We start from the raw sequence: 20639 nt of genomic DNA on the forward strand, positions 1-20639 counted from the left end.
TATAACTACCTGAAGCACTTCAAACCTTAAACACAGTGAACACATTTTACATTTTGCCTCTGCCATTATACCTATTAAGCTGACACTAAGTGTGCTAATAAAGTTTTGAAATTTCTCTGGGAAAAGGAATTTAGTCAGGGTGTGTAAAATGGTAGAAAAATCTGTAGGGGTGTGATGAGGATTTGGTAAAAGACACTAAGGAGAGACAGCCATACTGATGTCATTTTCAGAACTGCAGGTGTCAGAAATGCACATTTATATTTGTAAATACTGCTTTATCTATGCATAGGAGAGAAACAAATCCATTCTTGACAAGAGAGATCTATTTATACAGATTGAAAAAAAAATCCCCAAAACAACTCAATTTCCTGCCAAGACTGATCTATTGACAAGCTTTGGAAAAGGTGAATTTGATTTAGTTCCATCCAAACTAAATTACTTGCAGTGCAACTGAGAAATTTGCAAGGTAAATGTAATTTATACCAAGGCAGCAAATTTTCCATTCATCATCACAGAAATTCTTTTAGAGACCTTTATCTTCAAACAGGAGCTGAACATCTGATCTTTGCAAAGTGAGTCTGACATGACTGAAAAATATCAGTTGCCTACATAGTCATTTTTACATGTTAGTCTCTAAAAGAATCTTCATTTTTACAATTTGTCTAAATTACATACAAATTACTGATTTGAAGTCAAGAATTACACTGACATTCTGACCATGAATACTAACAGACTTTAAAAAATGTTGTGGATTTCCAAATATTTTCACACCATATCAACTAGAAAGGTGCACAATATTTCTTTATGTTGGACCTTTATAAAAATAGAGGCTTTGGTAGCGTTATTTTCTCTGTAACACGCATTTTACAGAGGAGATAAAATTCTCAGCAGTAGTTTCTTTAAAAGATTCATATTTGTTCTTGTTTTTCAGTTGATATTCAGACACAGATAGAGAAATGGGATGATGTCAGTTTTCATGGAGACAGGAGTAGCAAGGCTCACCCTTCTGCAGAGAGAACATCATCATCATCCAGAGCTCCATCAAAAGAGATTTTATGGTACAACTTTTTGCTTTCCTTAAAAAAATATTTCCAGCCCAGCTTTCTTAATTTACAGAGATGCTTGCTTGATAACAAATCATATTATTAAACCTGTTATGATGACATTAAATGTGTCCAAGCACGTATTTTGGACAATGTATCACAAGCAAGTGCACAATAAAATGCCATTTTGTCAGCAATTTTTAATGTTGTGGAAAGTAGCAGGTGCAATTACTTAATAAATGGTGGTGACAATTCTACAGAGATATGCAGGGAAATCCTTTATTGTGGTGGTTGATTTTTAGACACTGACTGAGGCACAGACTTGTGTCTTTGACTAGCCTCAGTTTCCCTGTCTATGAAATAGAAGAGTGAGAACACAAAGAAAGGTCCAGGCAATTTTGATAACTGCAAGGTAAACAATTCAGTTGAAGGAAATAACCTGATTAATCATTGTGTGCTTGTGAACCTGAAGACACAGGGCAGTGTGTCCTAGTGCTGAGTGTGTAAATGCATTATTTCTAGGTCCACAGAAAACAGATCACAGTCTGAGCTGACTAATGTCAAGAGTGCCTTGGACTCTGATTCAGCATCAGAATTAGAGCTTGCACCTGCAATACAGGTAAGAGGGTTTGGTAGAGTTATTAACCATAAAAAGGCAAGGAGGAACTTCCTACTGGCTAACCACTGACACTCTGGGAGAACTGTTCAAGGGCTATTTTCAGGATCATCAGGGAAAATATCTTCACACACCTCTGAAATGAATAGGTCATGAAATTGAATATGTCAGCCCCTGAAACATTCAGAGTTTAATACTGCAGTGAACTGTGACCTTCCTGTACAGAAGGAAAAACTTCAAACTACAGTTTACAGCACCATCTTTTCTCCTCTCCCTCCAGCTCTGAAATTCAGACTTGTAGTGGTTCCTTACCCATGTTAAATTCTATCTTTAGGTCTCTTGGTCAGGCAGGAACCCCCAGATCTGGGAAATTGCTGAGGAAAGCAGGAAGCAATCATTGCACCAATGTTCATTAGCAGTTTATCTCCACAGGTGGGGGAGCAGTGTGGTCACAGGACTTTTTCCTGCTGGAAAAGGAACTCTAATACGGAGGGCTCTGGGCTAAAGGTTTGTAGATTTGCCCAATTCCACTGTTGTATTGTGTCTTGGAGAGGTCTTGTTGGAAGTGATTATTGAGGGTTGCATGGATGTATGCACAGACAGGTACAAATATTTGTTTATGTATTCTTGTGGATCAGGTTGTTCACACACCTTCTTTGCTGCTTCTTACTTTCTAACTGAAAGACTTCAGCCATTGCCACTGGAAGGAGGAAGAGAGAATTTTCTGGTGGATTGGCTTTTAGTTGAAAATAATTTTCTCACCTCCCACAGCTATTTTTAGGCCTGAACTTCAAAAACCTTCTGTCAGATAGAAAATCTGGAAATTAATGAAAGATAATTGCCTCATTTGAAAATGGAAAAATGAAAAAATGAGGCACTACTTGCCAAATGTGTATCCTGAGATTATACACGTTTTGGGTTTTTTGGTATTTTTTTTTTCCGGAAAGTAGAAACAGAACCCAGTTATCAGATCCATTTTGGGGTTTTTCTTAGGCAAAAACATGCTCTTTACTTCCCTGCCATCTCTACAGTGCAAACAGGGATTTTTTTTTCTCTCTCTGGAAAGCCTCACACTAGTTGTAATGCATGATATCTTGCCTTTCTCTACAATAGATTTGTACATCTTAGTAATGGAAAATACCTATTACACAATGCCATCCACTTGAAATGCATGCTGTGTTCTCATGTGCTTTGAGCTCATATTGAAGCACCCTGACCCTCTTTTTGGAAGCTGTTCCTCAGCCCAGCAGATCTAAATTCCAGGACATTTGTGCTCAACCAAGATTTTTGTAAGCCAGGTAGACAGTAACAGGATTTAAATGCTGTGGCTTTTGTAAAAGCAATTACAAATGCAGTGTACCTCTACTTTGTAAGGTCTATTTCCTTTTTGTCTTCCACTAGAATAACTGCAGAAGCAAAAATCCACATTTTTTCATTCAGTTTAAGTTCAGTCAGTTGAGGCTCCAAAAAAAATAAAAACCATGAAGCTGAATAAGCCAACTTGAAAAAAAAAGCAGAGACTAAATTTCTTATCTGTTGTCTTGGTACATTTCATGTTTTGTTTTGGGTTGTCGTAACCTGCTTGTTTCAAACCTGTTGTCCATTTGAGCAACAAAATGTTGAATTAATAATGCAGAGAAATGACCTGAAGTGAGAATGTGTTCTTATTCTAGGTAGGTGACTGGGAAATGTGGTTTTGTTCACTGCCTGCATCATCCTGCTCGTACTTGGGCTGTCAGAGTTGTCAGCTCCCAGCGCTCAGGCTCATCTGTCTTGTCCGAATTCTTAATCTGCTTGCGGGAGAAATCACGTTAGAGCTTTTACCAAAGCATATGTTTGCCATACTTTGTCCTCTACAGGTCTTGTCTATCTCATTTAAGGGTAACCTCTGCAAATGCAACACATTCTGCCATACCCTAAAGATTTCATCTTGTCAAACTTGCTGCAGTTTTCCATCAGCAGTTTCCCAATCGCCTCATCACTCATCTTTGACATGTCAGATTTAGCTCCTCAAAGTGAAATGCTAAGTAACTAGGTCATATTTTCATTAAAATTATGCAATCTTCTTAAGAAAATCCTTTATTTACCAGCACTTGTGCCAATACAAAATCCAAAAGACAAGCTTTGAACTACAAGGCAGAAATTTGTTTGAAGGCTGTAAAGGACAGTGGTCACTGGTGGCTGTGACTGGATTTGGCTTCTCAGCATTTACTCACATCATATTTTATATATTATTAACTCTTAAACTGCATTGGCCCATAGTATCCTTGTTCTTTCTTTTATCTGCCATTCTGAAAAGATCCTTTTTATGCTTTTATTGGTACTGAGATGTCTTACAGTGTTTGGGGGAAAGGGGGATTTTAATGGAGGGGATAGTCTGTTTCTCTAGGGATGATGTGGGGACTAAGTGCCATGTGCATGAGGAGGGGACCTCTGTGATTCTTGTTGTCTTTCCCCTCTGTGCTGCCCCTAGAAGCTCACTCTGCCCTTCTGCAGTACAGCTCAGTCTGAGCATCCTCATTTACAGCATCGTCCTTGACCCAAGGAATGGCAGTCACTGGAAACAAATGTGTAAAAAGCAGAAGTAATCAAACTGTTTGCAGGAGCCAAGTCATAAATAATGGAAAGGCCAGGAACATAATTAGAGCCTATCAATGGAGTCCTGTGTCAAGAAAAACAAATTTAATTCCTTGATCGGATTACAGGTTGAGTTGATAAATGTTGATGTGTGGTATTCTACAAGAGTTTGGAATTAATATGTCATATTCTGCTTGTAAAATTGGCACGACACAATGTGAATAAAGCAGTTGTTAAACAGATTAAAGCTGGCCAACCTGAGGTCTCAGGAGCAGTAGTTATTTACTAGGAATTGTTATCACATAGGGATTGTTCTGGGATTCCAAAGATAAACAATGTTCTTCAGTTTTATTGATCTGAAAATAAACATGCAAGCAAATTCCTCAGAGAATTTCCATTTGATGCAACAGTGGAATAAAAGAAAAGGAAAATAAAGGATATGTAAAAAGGAGCTGGTGATCAAGGCAACTGTATAAATACATATTGCAATACAGTCCCTTGGAAAATCACACATTGCAGAGCAAGAACACAGGCTCTGCTTACAACACTGTGCTGGAAGGCAGTTTGAAACAACAGGAGTGTTCCCTGTGCAGTACTGGGGGAAGAGGAGTCTGTAGAAGCAAACATAATTAGTGGGAGACAGGAGAGCTCCTGTTTTCTGCATAGAGAAGCAGAAAGACAGGTGCTGGAATAAAGGGTTCACTTGGTTGTCTCTATGGCTATAGAAAATTAAGAGGGAGAGTAAAAGTGATAACAAAAGGTTAAAATCTGAGGGCTTCATATTGAGAATATTTAATATTTTAATGCTTTTATATCAATAAAACCTGAAAAAATCAATAGTATCTTTCTATAGAGAAAATAAGGAGTATTAAAAAGTATGAAAAAAAAGAAGTAATAGAGAGAAACTGAAATTAAAACTAATAAGAGAAACAAAGAGGGCAGTTAAACAAATTGCAAACAAAGTGATGACATTAAGGTCTCTTGATAACTTTAAATTAAACCCAAGCAGCTTCCTCAAAGAAATTGATTCCAACCTCAGTTTATTCTCTGAAGAACATAATTTTGATTCCATGGGTGTTGAGAGACAAAGACTATCATGTGATCCACTGACAAATGAATTATCTGAACCAGTTATCTCTTCTGCCCTAAGTTCTATTAATCAGTAAAGAAACTGTTTTATGTATTGGAATGGGTTTTGATTTGTTTTCAATGACAGCCTGAAATCTCTTCCTGGCCTCACCAAAGGAAAGTAGTATTTTCCAAACATGGACTAGAGGTAGAAGATGTGAAAGCAGAAGCAATAGATCCTCAGTGTGGACATTCCCTCACACTCTGAGTTTCCTGTCAGAGCAGAGTCCAGAGGCCAGCACAGGAGAACACTCACAGTGCCCAGCACCACCACGAGCTTTGCACAGAATTTGTGCTGTATCCTTGTTTTCTTACCTTATGTGTTTCATCCACTGAATGTGCATTTCACTCATCATTCTCTAACTGAGAGACCAAAGCCTCAGGAGAAAAACAGAAAACCTAGGGGTCATTTGACAAATGAATGTCATCTTTCTAGGATAAAATCCATGTGTGTACAGAGAAATGTGTTTGACCATACACCACACGTGACATATGAGTGTCAGATGTTCCATCCCAGCAGAGCCCATTCCAACTTTTGCAGAGACAGCTCAATGATTCTGATGTGATCAAAATTAGTCTTTTAGCAGTGTGGTTCACAGAAATTTAATATTACAAGTACAGTCATCAGAAATATAATCAGGGATATTAATGCAATTGGAAGCACGGGCACACAAGTGGCTAATGAGTTTAACCTCTTGACAAACGCTAGGGAAGGGATTAGCAGTCAGAGCCTTGTTTAGCAAGATTAGGCCACTTTGTGCTTTTTCAGCCATCCTTAAATATTGTTTGGCTTTGTACAGTGCTTCTTTAAAAAAAAAAAAAAAAAACAATAAGACATTTTTTAGACAAAGAACAGGGAAAAAGTTATTAAGTGCTTCCAGTGGGATTGACCAATAGTATGGTACATAAGAGAGATGCTGACTGTAAAAAGGATTTGCCCTTCTAGTGGTATCCAGGGCAAACCTGACTCTCCAATGTGATCCCAAAAGAAAACCTGAAAAAAACCCACAAAATGTGCAGGGGAAAAAAAAATATTTTCTTTCTGGCTCATAGTCAATGGAAAGCATTGCCACAGTCATAATGCAGAAGGAACAAGGAAGGTAAAAGTCTTATACAAAATAGTCAGCTCTCTCCTTTTGTAGTCCAACCCTTGCATTGCCCTTTCTTGTATGTCTCTTTATCTTTCACACATCTTGAGTGAAATGAAAAATTTGGAAAAGATAAATTACTCTGCTTCCCATGAGAAGTGGTCTCTGCTACATTGTAAGAGAATTCAGAGGAATTCATGCAGGGAAGGAAGTAGTTTTACACAAGAAAAAGGCCATTTGGGGCTCTAGACAATCAAAGAAATAACTCAGAAGTGTGACAGAGGGTCTATCATCCCTTTCTGATTAATTCTTTTATTTTTTAGGCACGGTCAAGTAAGGAGCAGCGTTGGGGAACACCTCTTCTCTCCAGAAATCACTCCTTGGAGGAGGAATTTGAAAGAGCAAAGGCAGCTGTTGAGGTATTAGTTCATTTACTGTTTTCATTTTCAGCTGATGTTCTACAGATTTCTTTTTTATCTTGCAGCACAAGCAGAGGAGAGAGTTGGAATTGGATTATTTAAAACAGAGAAAAGATGCAATTCATGGGGCTATTAATTTAAAAGAGGAGCTTGTCTCTTTAAAAAAAGGAAATCCAAAAGACTTTGCTATTAAAAATCATCAGAGAGAACCAAGTTTTTAAGCTGGATTTTTATTGCCAGAGCAAATGGGTAAATGCCCCATAAATGTAGCTAATTCCAAACCACAAGGAAAAGAGGGGATTGTGTGCCATCAGTTCTTTACACCCAGACACAAACCAAGTCTACCTGTGAAATCAGAGCTCAGAATCACTGATGAACAGCAAAATTACCTGCTGTAAAGCAGAGCTGTGCAGAAGCACCATGCACCATTTTCACATTTTTACAAGCAGTGGCAGAATGCTTAGCACAGGAGTATTCTTGTTTCTGGCAATTTGAAAAGCTAGAGGTATTTGGATAGTTCTCCTATTGCACTTCTGGGGGTTTTTTTCACTGACATCTACATTTCCAACATCTAAAACATCTCTTGAGTGTTGTCCTATACCACTAGTCCAAATTGATCCTGCCTAGACACAAAGTAGAACACAGGTTTTTTAGCAGAACTCCATGAAAGATTAGATATAAGCATTGGTCTGGAGCATCATTATCTTCACTATCTTCCAAGGGATTCCATGGGCAGCTCTTCAAAATCCCATCACCACAAAGAGCCAAGACAGCTCCATTCCAGCAAGGACAGAATTTCAGGCTAAATTATGTAACAGTCACTGAAATGAGTTCTTAGGGTGCAGAGGATGAAGCTGTGAAACTAGTTCCTCAAAACTGGTTATTTTTAGCATTTTTTGCACTGCAGGCTCATTAGTCTCCAAACCATTTAGAACAGTTCAGGGATGTTTGAGTTTAGATTTAAATTTTAGTAATGTATTTTAATACTCTTCTAACTCAAGTTATAGAACCATTTAATTCCAGTGTTGACAGTTGAACTTTTCTAGATAAATATTGGCTGATGAGAAACAAAACTATGGCTAAGTCTGATACTGACTTCTAGCTAGAAAGAGAATTTCTTGTTGAAGTAATTAATCTGATTTGTAGGGGGGTTTTTCATTATGTGCTATGGTAAAATGCAGGGTTTCTACCATGATTTCTTGGGATTTTATTGCACACACAAAAAAATCTGGTCTCAGCACACAAGGCTAAAATGGAAAAAATCAGTAAATTAGCTCTTTCATAAACCAAGCACAGAAGGCATTTTTTCTTTCCAGATCAAATAAATTCTTCATCAACAACTGGTGGGGCACAGGAGATGTTTCTGGTGTCACACATCACACACACATTTGCTCCTGGCAGGAAAGGAGGGAACTGCTTTCAAATTGCCACTGCTGGAAATGCTTTAGATGTTCCTACTTGCTGATCCTCAGGGTGGGACGTGCTGGGCTGTGACCAGGGAAGGCAGCACAGGGAATCTCGTGTGGAACACCTCAGTGCTGGTGGTTAAGCAAATGATGACAGAACTCTTGCAATTGCCAGAAACCTGTGTGATGGGGAGTTTCCAGACACTCAGCAGTAAGAGAAATGAGTTGAGTCCAACAACAGATTACAAGACATTATTGAATTACTGTGCAGAGTGAAGTAAGGAGGAGAATACATTGTAAAAAAAAACCCAAAACCCTACAGACTAAAAAAGTCATTCTGAGGAAACAGAGCCAGGTTGTTAAAATACTTTAAAATACTCTCAAAAATGGCTATTAAAAAGAATCAAATTAAATGTTTCCCCAACAGTAGCTGGCAGCCTTAAGTTATTCTTTCAGCTTAAAATAGAACCTTAGGCCAGGTAGTTAAAATGTAAAGGAAAGGAATCTTCAAGAACTTACAGAGCAGTTACTTCGATTTGCATTTGAAAAGAGCTGAATTTTCATCCTAGCTAAAATGAAGTAGTAAGAAAGCTGGAGTGATTGAAATAAATTGGAACCCATCTGAAAAAGATTAGTGCTTTCTTAGGCAGAGAATAGATACAGGTCAAAAATTCATTTTTTAGGCTTAGGGTGTTTCTGTGTAATATTCTTCGATTGGGAAAGCTCCAAGTGGGAAGATTAGTCAGAAAACTGATCAAGAAAAGGAAGTAAATCTGAGGTTCTTGGTGGCCTAGTTCGAAAGGAATTAATTAACAATTCAGTAAATGAAGACACCAAACTTTATCCTCCACCCAGTATTCACCTCAGTGCTTTGGGAATGGTTTTAAGATATCAAACTTTGAGATTAATGAAGATTTGTGAAGTAATTCTTTCTTAAGAAGGTTTAAAGATGTCTATGCCATTGGGGAATCTTTTAAGAATAAGTGGTGAGTAAAATAGCTTTTTTACTAGAGAGGGTGCAGATTCCCTTGCAGTGTTTGGGTACTTGCAGACCTTACCACCTTTTCTGTTATTTTGGAAATTTGATTTAATTTTTGCCTCATGATTTTTTTGTCTCAATATTTTCCAATTGCCATAAGAGCTATGTTTTAACATAACCTTTCTGATAGTTAGCTTTGTTTCACCAAAAATATGTACTTTTGAATTTTTTAAAATGCCAGGATGGGGATTCAGATCCATCCTGTACTTCTATTCCATTAAAACAATTGTATTATCAACCACCATCCTACTGGTGATGAGTTAAAATAAATAAAAATAAAAGCAAGAAGGTGCAAAAATTTCCAAATGAAGTCTCAGAGATGGAAAAAAAGCTGGTTTGCTATTTTCTTCTTCCACATTTCTCTGATTAAACTGCAGATGCCACACTGTTTGGTGAGCTTATGCATAGGAAATTTTGAGCTGTCCTTCCCAGCATCATTTTATTTACAACACAATGTCACATGAACCATCTGCTTTATAATGTACTGCTTTGAAGCATCAGAGCACATTACAGCTAAATTATGTGACAACAGGAGGAAAAAGATGGGATTAATTTGTTCTAGCCTAGGAAGAATTATTCCAGGACCATCAGCTTTGTGGTTCCCATGAGTACTGGTTGGATCCTTTCTGTACCTACAATATTTCTGTCTCACTATTTAGACATTTCTTTGGATGGGCCTAAAACTGGCCAAACCATTTGTTAAATTAGGAACCAGGAACTTGAGTCATGCAGATGCATTTCATTTGATACTCTTTCAAAACATGGTGGGAATCTTTGCCTTGATAAACATTTTTTACCTCTAAACCTCAGTAAAATTTTCAGATTTTGTTTCAAGAAGATATCAGCTAAGGAAATTTTACCCAGTTAAGCACACAAGTTTAATTTACTGTGTTTTTCACATCAAAGAGTATGGTAATGCAGTGATTCAAAGAACAATGTCAGAACCTTGCTCATGCATTGGTCAGAGGAATATTTCAAATTCATTTTTGGCAATACAGGACAGGCAAATTTCTAGAAATTATGACAATAGGTAAATTTATAAATACTTCCCCTGCCCCCTTTCATTGGATCATAGGAAATAAAGAGCCTGGGAATATTTTGCCTCCCATTTGTTTAACTGCTTCAGCATATTTTTAAATACTAAGAGTAAAAATAGCGTCTTTGACAAAATGCAGAATTTTCTGCTTGGAAGAAGTCAGATGGTATGAACATTTTTCCTGGTTGTCATTCCTCTTAACTGGTGCAGATGATCTGAGAATGTGTTAAATGTGTTCAGCTGGGCTGAAAACTCTTGGTTTATCCAAAGTACTTTGCCAGCCTTAAGGTGGCAGAAACATTGAAATGAGGTTAATTGGCACTGGTGGTGTAGCAAATAGAGCTAAAATTAGACCTAGGAGCCTTGATCCAAAGCCAGGTTTTCAGAAAGGCTCAATATTAATTTAACCCTCCTGCCACTGAAGTCAATGAAAAAAATGCTACTAGTGGCAGCTGAAATAGGCCTCCAGCAAAGACTGTAATATTTCCAATATTTAAATGTGTGTAATGTTTACAATTCTCTTCCTCAAGAACACTGAACTGCTCTGCTGTTGACTTTGGTACCAGCACTGGGTCAGAGCCTGGTCCAAGTGCTCAGGGCAGCTTTGCTGTGGCAGTGTCAGAAACCCCTGGGGCTGAACATCCTCAAATTCTGCAGCCTGGCCCAAACCTCCCCTTATCACTGCAAAGTGACTCTGGGCCCTGTGTCCAAGGAGTGCAGGATGAGCTGAGAGAGACTGTAGCAAAGCTGGTCTCATTGCATTTCCCCCCCTCCTTTGACTGTAAATGGAAATTCAGGGTGGCTACTTGAGTGCACAGTAATTCACTGGATTTTTACATGGAGTACCAATACAGTGAACTTCTGTCAGAATTATAAATATAGAATTAAACAGCAGAATTTGAATTTAAGATCTAAATCCACTTGCTTACTATCTGCAGAAATATGATTCGGTGTTTCCACACCATTGATTCATAAGGAATTTTTGTGGGAAAAATGCAAGCAAAAATTCTAATATAAATATCATATATAGATATAAATATGATTCTTCCTATACATTAATCTGGCTAAATAGGACCATTACTAATTTGTTTTCAGTACCTGTATTAATTTTAATCTGAAGGAAAGGGAAATTTTCACATTTTTACCTCATGCTGAATCTCAAATTTACTTCTAGTTAAAACACGATCACATAATTTTTATTTCAGTGCTGGGCAGATTTGGGCTGAATGAGAAGCACAAATCTCAGGCTGATGGAGGCATCTGTTGAAGAGGATCTTTTTGGGGGTTCAGTTGCCTCTGGTCATGGCTGCTAAGAGTTAAAGAGGATCTGATTCATGCTCCCAGCCTTTTCAAACCCTAAATGGACATTTCAGTACAATCTCACAACTCTTGATATGGAAGTATTTTCTTCAAGTCTGGAATGAGAGCAAATTCAGAAGTGGTATAACAGAGGGGTCAGGGGCAGTTCACTGCTATTGCCTGGAGTGAAATCTCCTCTCCAAGAGTGAATGATTCCCAGTTTATTTCCTTTTCCACAGAGGAACATAGCAGATACCTTCACAGATCCAATAATTGCATGATTCAGACAATCCTGAATTTCTTCCTGAATGGAGGACAGTATGCTTTTCTTTTCCCCAGCACCTAAGGAGGTTTGCAGCAAGCCATGCAATCACATTTTAAGCTCTATTTTTCCAGTCATGCCTGGCTGGGGAGCTGCACCAAAGCTGTCAGCCTTATAACAAAGACTCACACAAAACTATCTGGACCAGTTCATAAAACCTTCAATTAATTTTGATTATCACCTTGCTCTCAAATGGTTCTGTCTAAATCTCAATTGATTTATTTGTGCTGTTGTCTTTGATATAAATAAGCTGAGAAACTGTGCCCCCAGTGCTGTCAGCTCACTGAAACACTGGCCATGTCCTTGTAGGAACTGGAGAATTTTGGAAAGGCAGTGCTCTGCAAATACTCTGCTATGGATCTCCTTCTCAGAGTCCCATGACTAGTGTGTGGAGGCTGAAAAAGTAGCACCTTAATTTGGCTTCTCCCCTTCTATAATTCTATTTCTGTTTCTTGGCATCATTTCCTAGTACTCACAGTTGTTCCCTCCTTCTGGTCGTTGCTAATCTCATTCGTCGTCCTAAATCTCGTCTGTTTCTCATAATTTCTCCTCCCTTGTATGAGCATCTTTCCCTCATCTTTGAGCTGAATATTAATCTTACTGTATGATTCTATAATCTCTTGTAGATTCCTCTCACAGCAGAGTATACAATGCAGTATTAAGATTTCTCCACTATGTCAAAAAGCCCAATTTGTATTACATCCCTTGCACAAACACCCTCTGTCTAAGCTTGGCATTTCTCTTTCTCACAGCTGAAAATTATGCTGAATATACCAAAGTAAGCAATGCTTGCTCTCTTTCAAACTGTTTTATCTATTGTTATTCTTTTGCATATGCATTTAGTTGATTTTTCTTTTTTTTTTTTTCCCTTTCTTTTCTTTGTCCAGGGACTTACAGCATTGATTGCCTTCAAATTTTATGTAACAATTTGCTGTAAGCATCAATAAGATGCAGTGTAAGCTGCTGCAAATCCTGCTTCAAACAGGACACACTGCCTCTGAGATAAGGAGTGGTCTGTTGACAAAATGCATTCCAATATACGAGATGAGATTTAATTATATGGAATTCCAAACAGGAGCTGTAGCATTTCAGTCCATGTGATTATTAATAGAACTAATACTGCTCAGCAAAATTGACACTCAGACCACTGGTGGAAAGACATTCAAGTTGTTAGGTTTTTTGTTTTTTTTTTTTTTTTAAACACCTTTATTTTCAAGTTTTTGTTGTTCATTTTCTCTTTTCCTCCTTTTCTTCTAGTCTGACACAGAGTTTTGGGATAAAATGCAAGCAGAGTGGGAAGAAATGGCTCGCAGAAACTGGATTTCAGAGAACCAGGAAGCACCAGGGCAAGTCACCATCTCAACCATCGAGAAGGTAACACCAGGTTTTTTATTGCAGAACATCCCTCCTGTGCAGCTTTGAGATGAGCCTCAGCTCTTCCAGGGAACCCAAGGGAACTCTTTGGACATGGAAGATAATTGTACCCCAAAGAGCTCATCCTCTTTAATTGCCTGTGGGTGGGGCAGATGGAGAAGACCTTGCCAGAGTGAGAATATGTTTAGGCTCGTACACAGCCTAAATTCAGCTGAAATGATCACAAAGCAGCTGCTGGATTTATGGGCACTTTTGAAGACAGGCACTTAAGGAAAAGCACCAAATAAAAATACCTGGGCTGGCACATTCAAACACTGTTGAGGACAGAAATTATGGAGATTCCTTCTCCTTTCTTCATTCCTTCCACTCCATATTTAATTTGATTTCTATTATGTAGCTGATATTACCACACACCCTTTACACTGCAGTGACGAGAGAAAAAGGCAAAACTTAAAGGAATACTAAAATGAACTCAGCTGCTTTCAGCACCCTTGTGTCTCTGGAAGATTAATTGAGGATTTCAGGAGTTTAGCTGAGCAGCTGTGAGGTTCTGAGCACTGCAGGGATTCAGCTCCTTGGGGTGTTCTTTACCACCTCTTTGGATGTCCTGGGCTCAGAGGTTCAGCTCTGTTCTTTGGCACTGTGAGTTGTTGACATTAACTGTGATGGAGAGCCCAGCATAAGCACCAGTAGGAACAACTTCAGAGCTAAATTAAAAATAAAGAGCAGAAACATAAATGCCTGGTGATGTGACTTTTTACACTTTTTGTCATTGAAGTTCCACGGGGGGAGCTGGTGCCATTTCCACAGAGCAAAGGTTGTTTACACCATTTGGAAAACAGTGAGTCACTGCATTTTTTAACTTGTCATTCCCTGCAACTTGTCATTCACCACGGGTCCATTATCTCTCTGCTCCAGGGTTATTATTTCCACACTGACAATCCCTTCAAAGACTGGCCTGGTGCTTTTGAGGAAGGACTGAAAAAAATGAAAGAAGGTGACCTGCCTGTTACAATCTTATACCTGGAGGCTGCAATTCTCCAAGAGCCCAACGATGCTGAGGTATTCCCTGCTGTGCCTTCTCCTGGCAAAGGGAAAGGGAGCTCCCTGCAGCATGGAATGAGGGAATGATTTCTGGGCTCAAACCTGTCCCAGGCATGACTGACTGAAACATTGGATTCCAAGGGTTATGAATTAGTGTGTGTCTTTAAATAGATAACAATGAGTTCTTCACAGGATGAGAATCTGGTTTTGAAATATTGTTGTTTGAAATATTTCAAACCTTCCCCTCACATCCTGATTTTTTCAAACTTTCTTGTAAACACTGCTATCAAAAGATGGATATTTTTGATTTAATGAGACTGTTGAAAAATTTTTAAAGTTATATAAATTTCTTCAATGGTGCTGTTTTTGACTAGTTTATATTTAAAGTCTGTTTTTTGTGAAATGTTAAAAATATTTATGCTGTATCTAGGGCTCTTTGAATCTCCTCCTACATTAAATTAAACAGCATACTTCAAAAAATCAGAGAATCCCAAGCTCCCTAGAAACCCCTAATATATAATATACATATAATATATATATAAAATAACCTCCTATATATAATATGCAACTAAATAATTCTTCTTCTCTATTTTCCATAAAATTGTAGCAAAATTTAAAATGTACAGTAACTCAAATTTAAGAAATCAGCATGTGATTATACACTGACAGAATACCCCTAGTGCTGGTCATATCTGCTGCTTTTCCTCACCCCTGTGTTTAACAGTGATATTGGCTGTAACTCTGTTTGCAGTTGGATATATGTAACAAACTAAATGGTTATTATTTTTGCAGGCCTGGCAGTTCCTGGGTATAACACAGGCAGAAAATGAAAATGAGCAGGCAGCCATCGTGGCCCTCCAAAGGTAGAGGGAAATCAGTCCTAAATCTGGGCTCTGATGAGTGTTGGGCAATGGAGACCTGGGGGTATTTAATGTCATTCCTACCTTGGAATGAGAAGCATTTATTTAGCAGAGTAGAGCATTGACACAGCTAGAGAAACTCCCAGTGACTTCAGAGGGATAACTAGTGATGAATAGTTCTGTTTTATTAAATAATTGAAATATTTCATGGAGTAATTTGCATACATGCACAAAAGAAAAGTTACATTGCCTAATAAATACGAGTTAGGCATGCTGCAAATGAAGTGCCTTTTTTACATTCCAGCCACTTGGCATATTTTCTGTAGTCTGTCCTCTAATGAAGAGGTTTTCTTAATTGGACTGAGCTCCCTTCAGCTGCTGAATGCTAAACTGCCAACACTTTTAGGTTGATGGAGATGTGAAGATCACAGAATTCTTTTACATAAAATGTGAGCTCCAAAATATCAGCATTATTATTATTATCTTTCTGGAATGGGTTTTTATATTTCCATTTGAAGCAATGTTCAATTGCATCAGCACTGATAACCATGAAGTTTTTTCACCAAAGGATACTCAAACTTGTTTATATGCCCCTTATTAGCTTACCTGGATAGAAACCCAAGGAGGGGCCTGATTTAAGAGCTTGCTCATCCCCAGTTTTCAAAAGAGTAACAGTGATGATTGTGATTTTCTTCACATGGATTACTTTGGAACAATTCAAACATTGTGCTTGGCTGCAGAAATATCTCAATATATTTTTTATTTTCTGCCTAGGTGCTTGGAACTGCAGCCAAACAACCTGAAAGCTCTGATGGCCCTGGCTGTGAGTTACACCAACACTGGCCATCAACAAGAGGCCTATCAGGCCCTGAGAAACTGGATAAAGCAAAACCCAAAATACAAGTACATAGTGAGAAGCAAAAAAGGGTCCCCAGCACTTACAAGGAGGATGTCTAAGACAGCAGATGAAAGGTAAATGAAGTGGAAATCCTCAAAGGGGAAATACTAATGAGAGCCCTAGAACTGATGGTGGCTGCTGTGTCCCTTGTTCTGTAGAAGTCCAGCCTGTTTTCTGTGATGGAAGAACATGTCTCTAATAGCAGGAGAGGGAAGCTAACATAGAACATTTGATTTAATGACTGAAGGCTTTGTCTTTTATGCCATCCCTGAAAGTTAAAAAAGCCAAAATAGCCAAAAAAAAAAAAAAGAGCTTAAAAAGGATGTTTCTCCTCAACTCCCATCCCTTTCCTCCATCCCTGTCTCCTGCCTTTCTATTCCCACATCCTGCCCCCTCATCCTTCAGCTGTTTCCACATCCATACTGAGCCTTTACCCAGCTCTATGTGTGCGTGTTTTTCCTACTGTTCACTGTTCCTGCTGTTTTCCCATATCCTAGCCCAACAGAATCCAGGAATGAGCCATTTTGCAGTGCAACATGAGTTCTCTGAGAATATTGGGAGGTGGCACCTGCTTGTTTAAAAGCTGTTGTGGTTCTAACCAAGAGACAGCACAGCCATTTGATTTATTTGGCCATCTTAAATAACAAAAAAAATCATGATTTGGCAGCCCTTCATCATGATTTCATGAGGACAATAAACAAGTACCTCTGGACTGTGAGATGCATAATAAAGTCATTAAAGGCATAAACATGATTTAGAGAACCAAAACACTCAGGCTATCTCACTGCTTGTCATTTTGAAGACAGGCCTTATGTTTTACCCTCATCACTTACAAGTCCTGGGTTGACAAGATAATTTCATGTGAGTAAAAATAAAATATGCAGGTTCTGCTTAATTGCTAAGTGTGTTATTCTACTTTGGCTTCATCCTGTTGACAACTGGTGCTGTCAGTGCAAAGGTTTTAGGAAGCTACAGTGGGCACAGAAGTCCTATGTTTTGGCATCTTTCTTCAAGGGTCTTGGCTGGTCCCTTAACTATTCCTCTTAAAACTACAACTATTTTTGCCAGTAAAGAACTGTTTTATGTCTGAGAAACTCATTTAATTTGAATAGATTTTATAAACCTTCATGTCATTCCACTTGGGTTTGCAGCTGTATTTCAACCTCATTTCACAGATGAACTTTTTTTATTTCAGACCTGAGTTTACAACAGCACTCTGAAGTAAACCTTTGCCATGATGAAGAAGCTCATTCACAAATTTTAGGAACATAACACTTCTGATCAATCCACTACAAAGATTTTAATTTCAGGCTATGCAATCAATGTTGAAATTGTTGTAAATAACTGTATGATGGATCTTTAAAGTTATTTTTCTCCCTTGTCTAGCTCATTACTTGAAGAAGTAAAGGATTTGTACCTGGAGGCTGCTCACCAGAATGGTGATATGATAGACCCCGACCTGCAGACAGGACTTGGGGTTCTTTTTCACCTGAATGGAGAATTTAACAGAGCAATAGATGCATTTAGTGCTGCTTTGACTGTTCGACCAGAGGTACATCTTAAACTTTTACATTTTTTTAAATTTAGCTTTACAGGCCATTTCCTCTTTCCTCTCTGGATCAGACTATTATTAATGACATGCCACTTCTGCCATTAAAATGTTAAGACCCAAAATAGAAATGTTAATTACAAAACATTATTAACATCATAATTCTTCTGTTTTGAAGCAGATTTATGCATGTCCAATTCCTACCTGAGTGCTGATTAATGGTATTAAATACATTAAATTGCCTTTGATCATGAGTCAGAACCTCCCATTCCTTGTCAATTAACATGCAATACTACTATTTTATGCAGTCCTCTTTCCTTTGCAAGCAAAAATGAGACATTATGTCTGGTTTTTGACACCTGCAGTAGAAAAGTCATTTTCTCCCCAGGACTATACCTTGTGGAACCGCCTTGGGGCAACCCTGGCAAACGGGGACCGCAGTGAAGAGGCTGTGGAAGCCTACACAAGAGCTCTGGAACTCCAGCCTGGCTTCATCAGGTCCAGGTACAACCTGGGGATAAGCTGCATCAACCTGGGGGCATACAGGTGAGCATAAAAGATGTGTGAATAAAGAGTCAGGCATCACAACTGCCATGTGGAGATTCGTTTTCAAGCTGGAGGCATCTAAGAAAAAAAATAATCAGAATATAGCTAATAATCTCAGCTATTGTAAAATGTTGTCATAACTTTTTACAAAGGACTGAAAAGCAGTTTTGTAGCTCTAAGTGCAAGTACTCTTATAATCAGTGGGATTGTTCTTGCCCTTAAAATAGTCCTGCTCTTAAGAGCCTTTGTAAAAGAAAATGTAAGAGCCTGTCTTTTAAAGGGAAACTTGAGTTAAACTGCTTCAAGCAGTTCATGCCATCAAAAAAGCTCCTTCAGGAATGAAGGTGATATTCCAGGGTCCTATCTGTCAGGTTGAGACAGAGAAGATGAAGGGAAGCTTTGCTGCAATGAGGAGAGTACCCCCAAATGTTTGGGTAGACTGATTTGTGTTACCCCCCAAGCCACGCCCTCCTGCTTGATGAAAATCGAGCAAGAACAACACATTGTATTATTTTACATTGTAAAATTGTGTATTTAAGCCTGGCATGGAACCTTAGAAAGTTTGCCTGTTGTTGTTAAGCAAATGCTTGTTTCTTTTTTCTTTTTTTCCCTACAGAGAGGCTGTCAGCAACTTCCTCACTGCTCTCAGTTTGCAAAGAAAAAGCAGGAATCAGCAGCACGTTCCCCACCCTGCTCTATCAGGCAATATTTGGGCAGCACTTCGGATTGCTCTGTCTATGATGGACCAGCCAGAACTATTTCAAGCTGCCAATGTGGGTGATCTAGACATTCTCTTAAGAGCTTTTAATCTAGAGCCGTAATAAAAAGGATTCACAAATCGATTAAATTGTATTAGGAAACAGAGAACTTTTTTATTACTCATCCCCAGATGACCACATTTTCCAAAAGATCATGACTGTAGATCAGTAGGGGGATTCCTTCCAACATTATCCATAAAGGGAAAGTTCAAAAGCACAAAAGTAGTGTAAATAAATTCAAAGTCAAAGGGTTGAAATGAGCTGTGGCTAATCGGACAAAGCCCTGAACTAGATGAAATAGCAATTTCTGAAGAATCTCCATCCCATGCAAGCTATATCTCTCCATATACATACAGCCATAAAAAGAAAAGTATCTTAAGAAGAAACCTAGATAATGGTTATTGCACCTTAGAATGGCAAGCAGTGCATCCAAGGAACCTGCTTAGTAGCTCATTGCACTATGCTGACACCACTTTGCCCCACGGTGGGGATTCCTTATCCTTTGGTTTCTTTGATGAAAAAATCTTCCCAAGGTCCATTTTTAACACAGCTCTGAAAATAGATGCATGTAAAAGGGATGTGTTTTGTTTTGAATGTATTTATTAGCTGGCAATCAATGTTTTGCTCCCAAAGGTACCTGGATTATTTTTGGCCCAGTTCTGCAGGCTCATAAGCCATGTGCAATGTCAGGAGGAACACAGTCCATGCAGGGCCATGGGATGAGGCCAGGGACATTTGGGGAAGCCAGGTGTTGCCAGCAGAAGAGGCAATTTGCACTGGAATTGTTGCTGTTCAAACCAGCTGTCCTTGATCTGGGGCAGCCTGAAGGAGATCACGGCAAGGTCTGCACCTTTCTGTGTACTTAATGCACTTTAATCTTTCTTTTTGTAAAATAGTGCTATGCTTTTGTTTTAGTCACCAACAGTGGAATGTACAGGATGGCCTTGTTGGCAGAGAGGAACAAATATAATTTCCTGAAATGTAACGAGAGGGTTATCAATAATTTTATGTTTAAAAATGCAAATACAGTGTAAACTGCATTAACAACTAGAAGGGTATTATATGCATCCATCAGGTACTGCACATATACATGCATGTGCATGCACATACATGTTGTATGCAAATGATGTCATTTCAGAACATAACGAGCTACAGATCTTCATTGCAAATGAAGAAAAATATTTGTAGGAGTTACTGCCTGCAGACCATGCTCAAGGCAAAACTTTCCCTAAAGAAATTGGTCTGTACAATGCTTGTAGGATTGAGATCAAGACTTGATCCTGCTGTCATGGCAAACAGCAGCAAAAGTCTCCACGACCTCCAGGATACCAGAGAAAATCCTTAGATAACACCAGGATGTGTAGCTGCTCACAAATGTGTGTATAAACACACTATTTTCATTTTCCCTGCTGGATGAATGGGGAGCAAGGTTGGGGCAGTACCAATCCCTGGTGAATGGATTGATTCAGCTACAATCAAACACATTTAGCTCAGGGTGAATGTGTCAATCAAAGAAGGAAGAGAAATTTTTATCAGGGGATTTTCAGTTGCTGATATTTTAAATATTTTTCCTGAATAGCAAAAGATAAAAAGTGTTATTAGATGTGTTGATCCGTGGTCAGGAAATCAATTTGCAG

General features: G+C 38.5%; 1 protein-coding gene across 3 annotated transcripts in view; it reads left to right on the plus strand.

The window, feature by feature from the left end:
- Positions 1–19065, plus strand: part of PEX5L (peroxisomal biogenesis factor 5 like) — a gene marked incomplete at both ends in the record, with an annotated part of 95952 nt that extends 76887 nt beyond the window's left edge. For all 3 annotated transcript variants that reach the window (XM_084212107.1, XM_084212108.1, XM_084212109.1), the window contains 10 exons: positions 932–1058; positions 1566–1662; positions 6776–6871; positions 13231–13347; positions 14266–14409; positions 15184–15254; positions 16026–16223; positions 17536–17701; positions 18087–18244; positions 18861–19065. In XM_084212107.1, coding sequence (XP_084068233.1) covers positions 932–1058; positions 1566–1662; positions 6776–6871; positions 13231–13347; positions 14266–14409; positions 15184–15254; positions 16026–16223; positions 17536–17701; positions 18087–18244; positions 18861–19065 — 1379 coding nt within the window. The remainder of the gene's footprint in view (positions 1–931; positions 1059–1565; positions 1663–6775; positions 6872–13230; positions 13348–14265; positions 14410–15183; positions 15255–16025; positions 16224–17535; positions 17702–18086; positions 18245–18860) is intronic.
- Between the last annotated feature and the right edge of the window lie 1574 nt (positions 19066–20639).

Source organism: Fringilla coelebs (genome assembly GCF_963513975.1).
Source record: "Fringilla coelebs genome assembly, chromosome: 10".
Classification (NCBI taxonomy): Eukaryota; Metazoa; Chordata; class Aves; order Passeriformes; family Fringillidae; genus Fringilla; species Fringilla coelebs.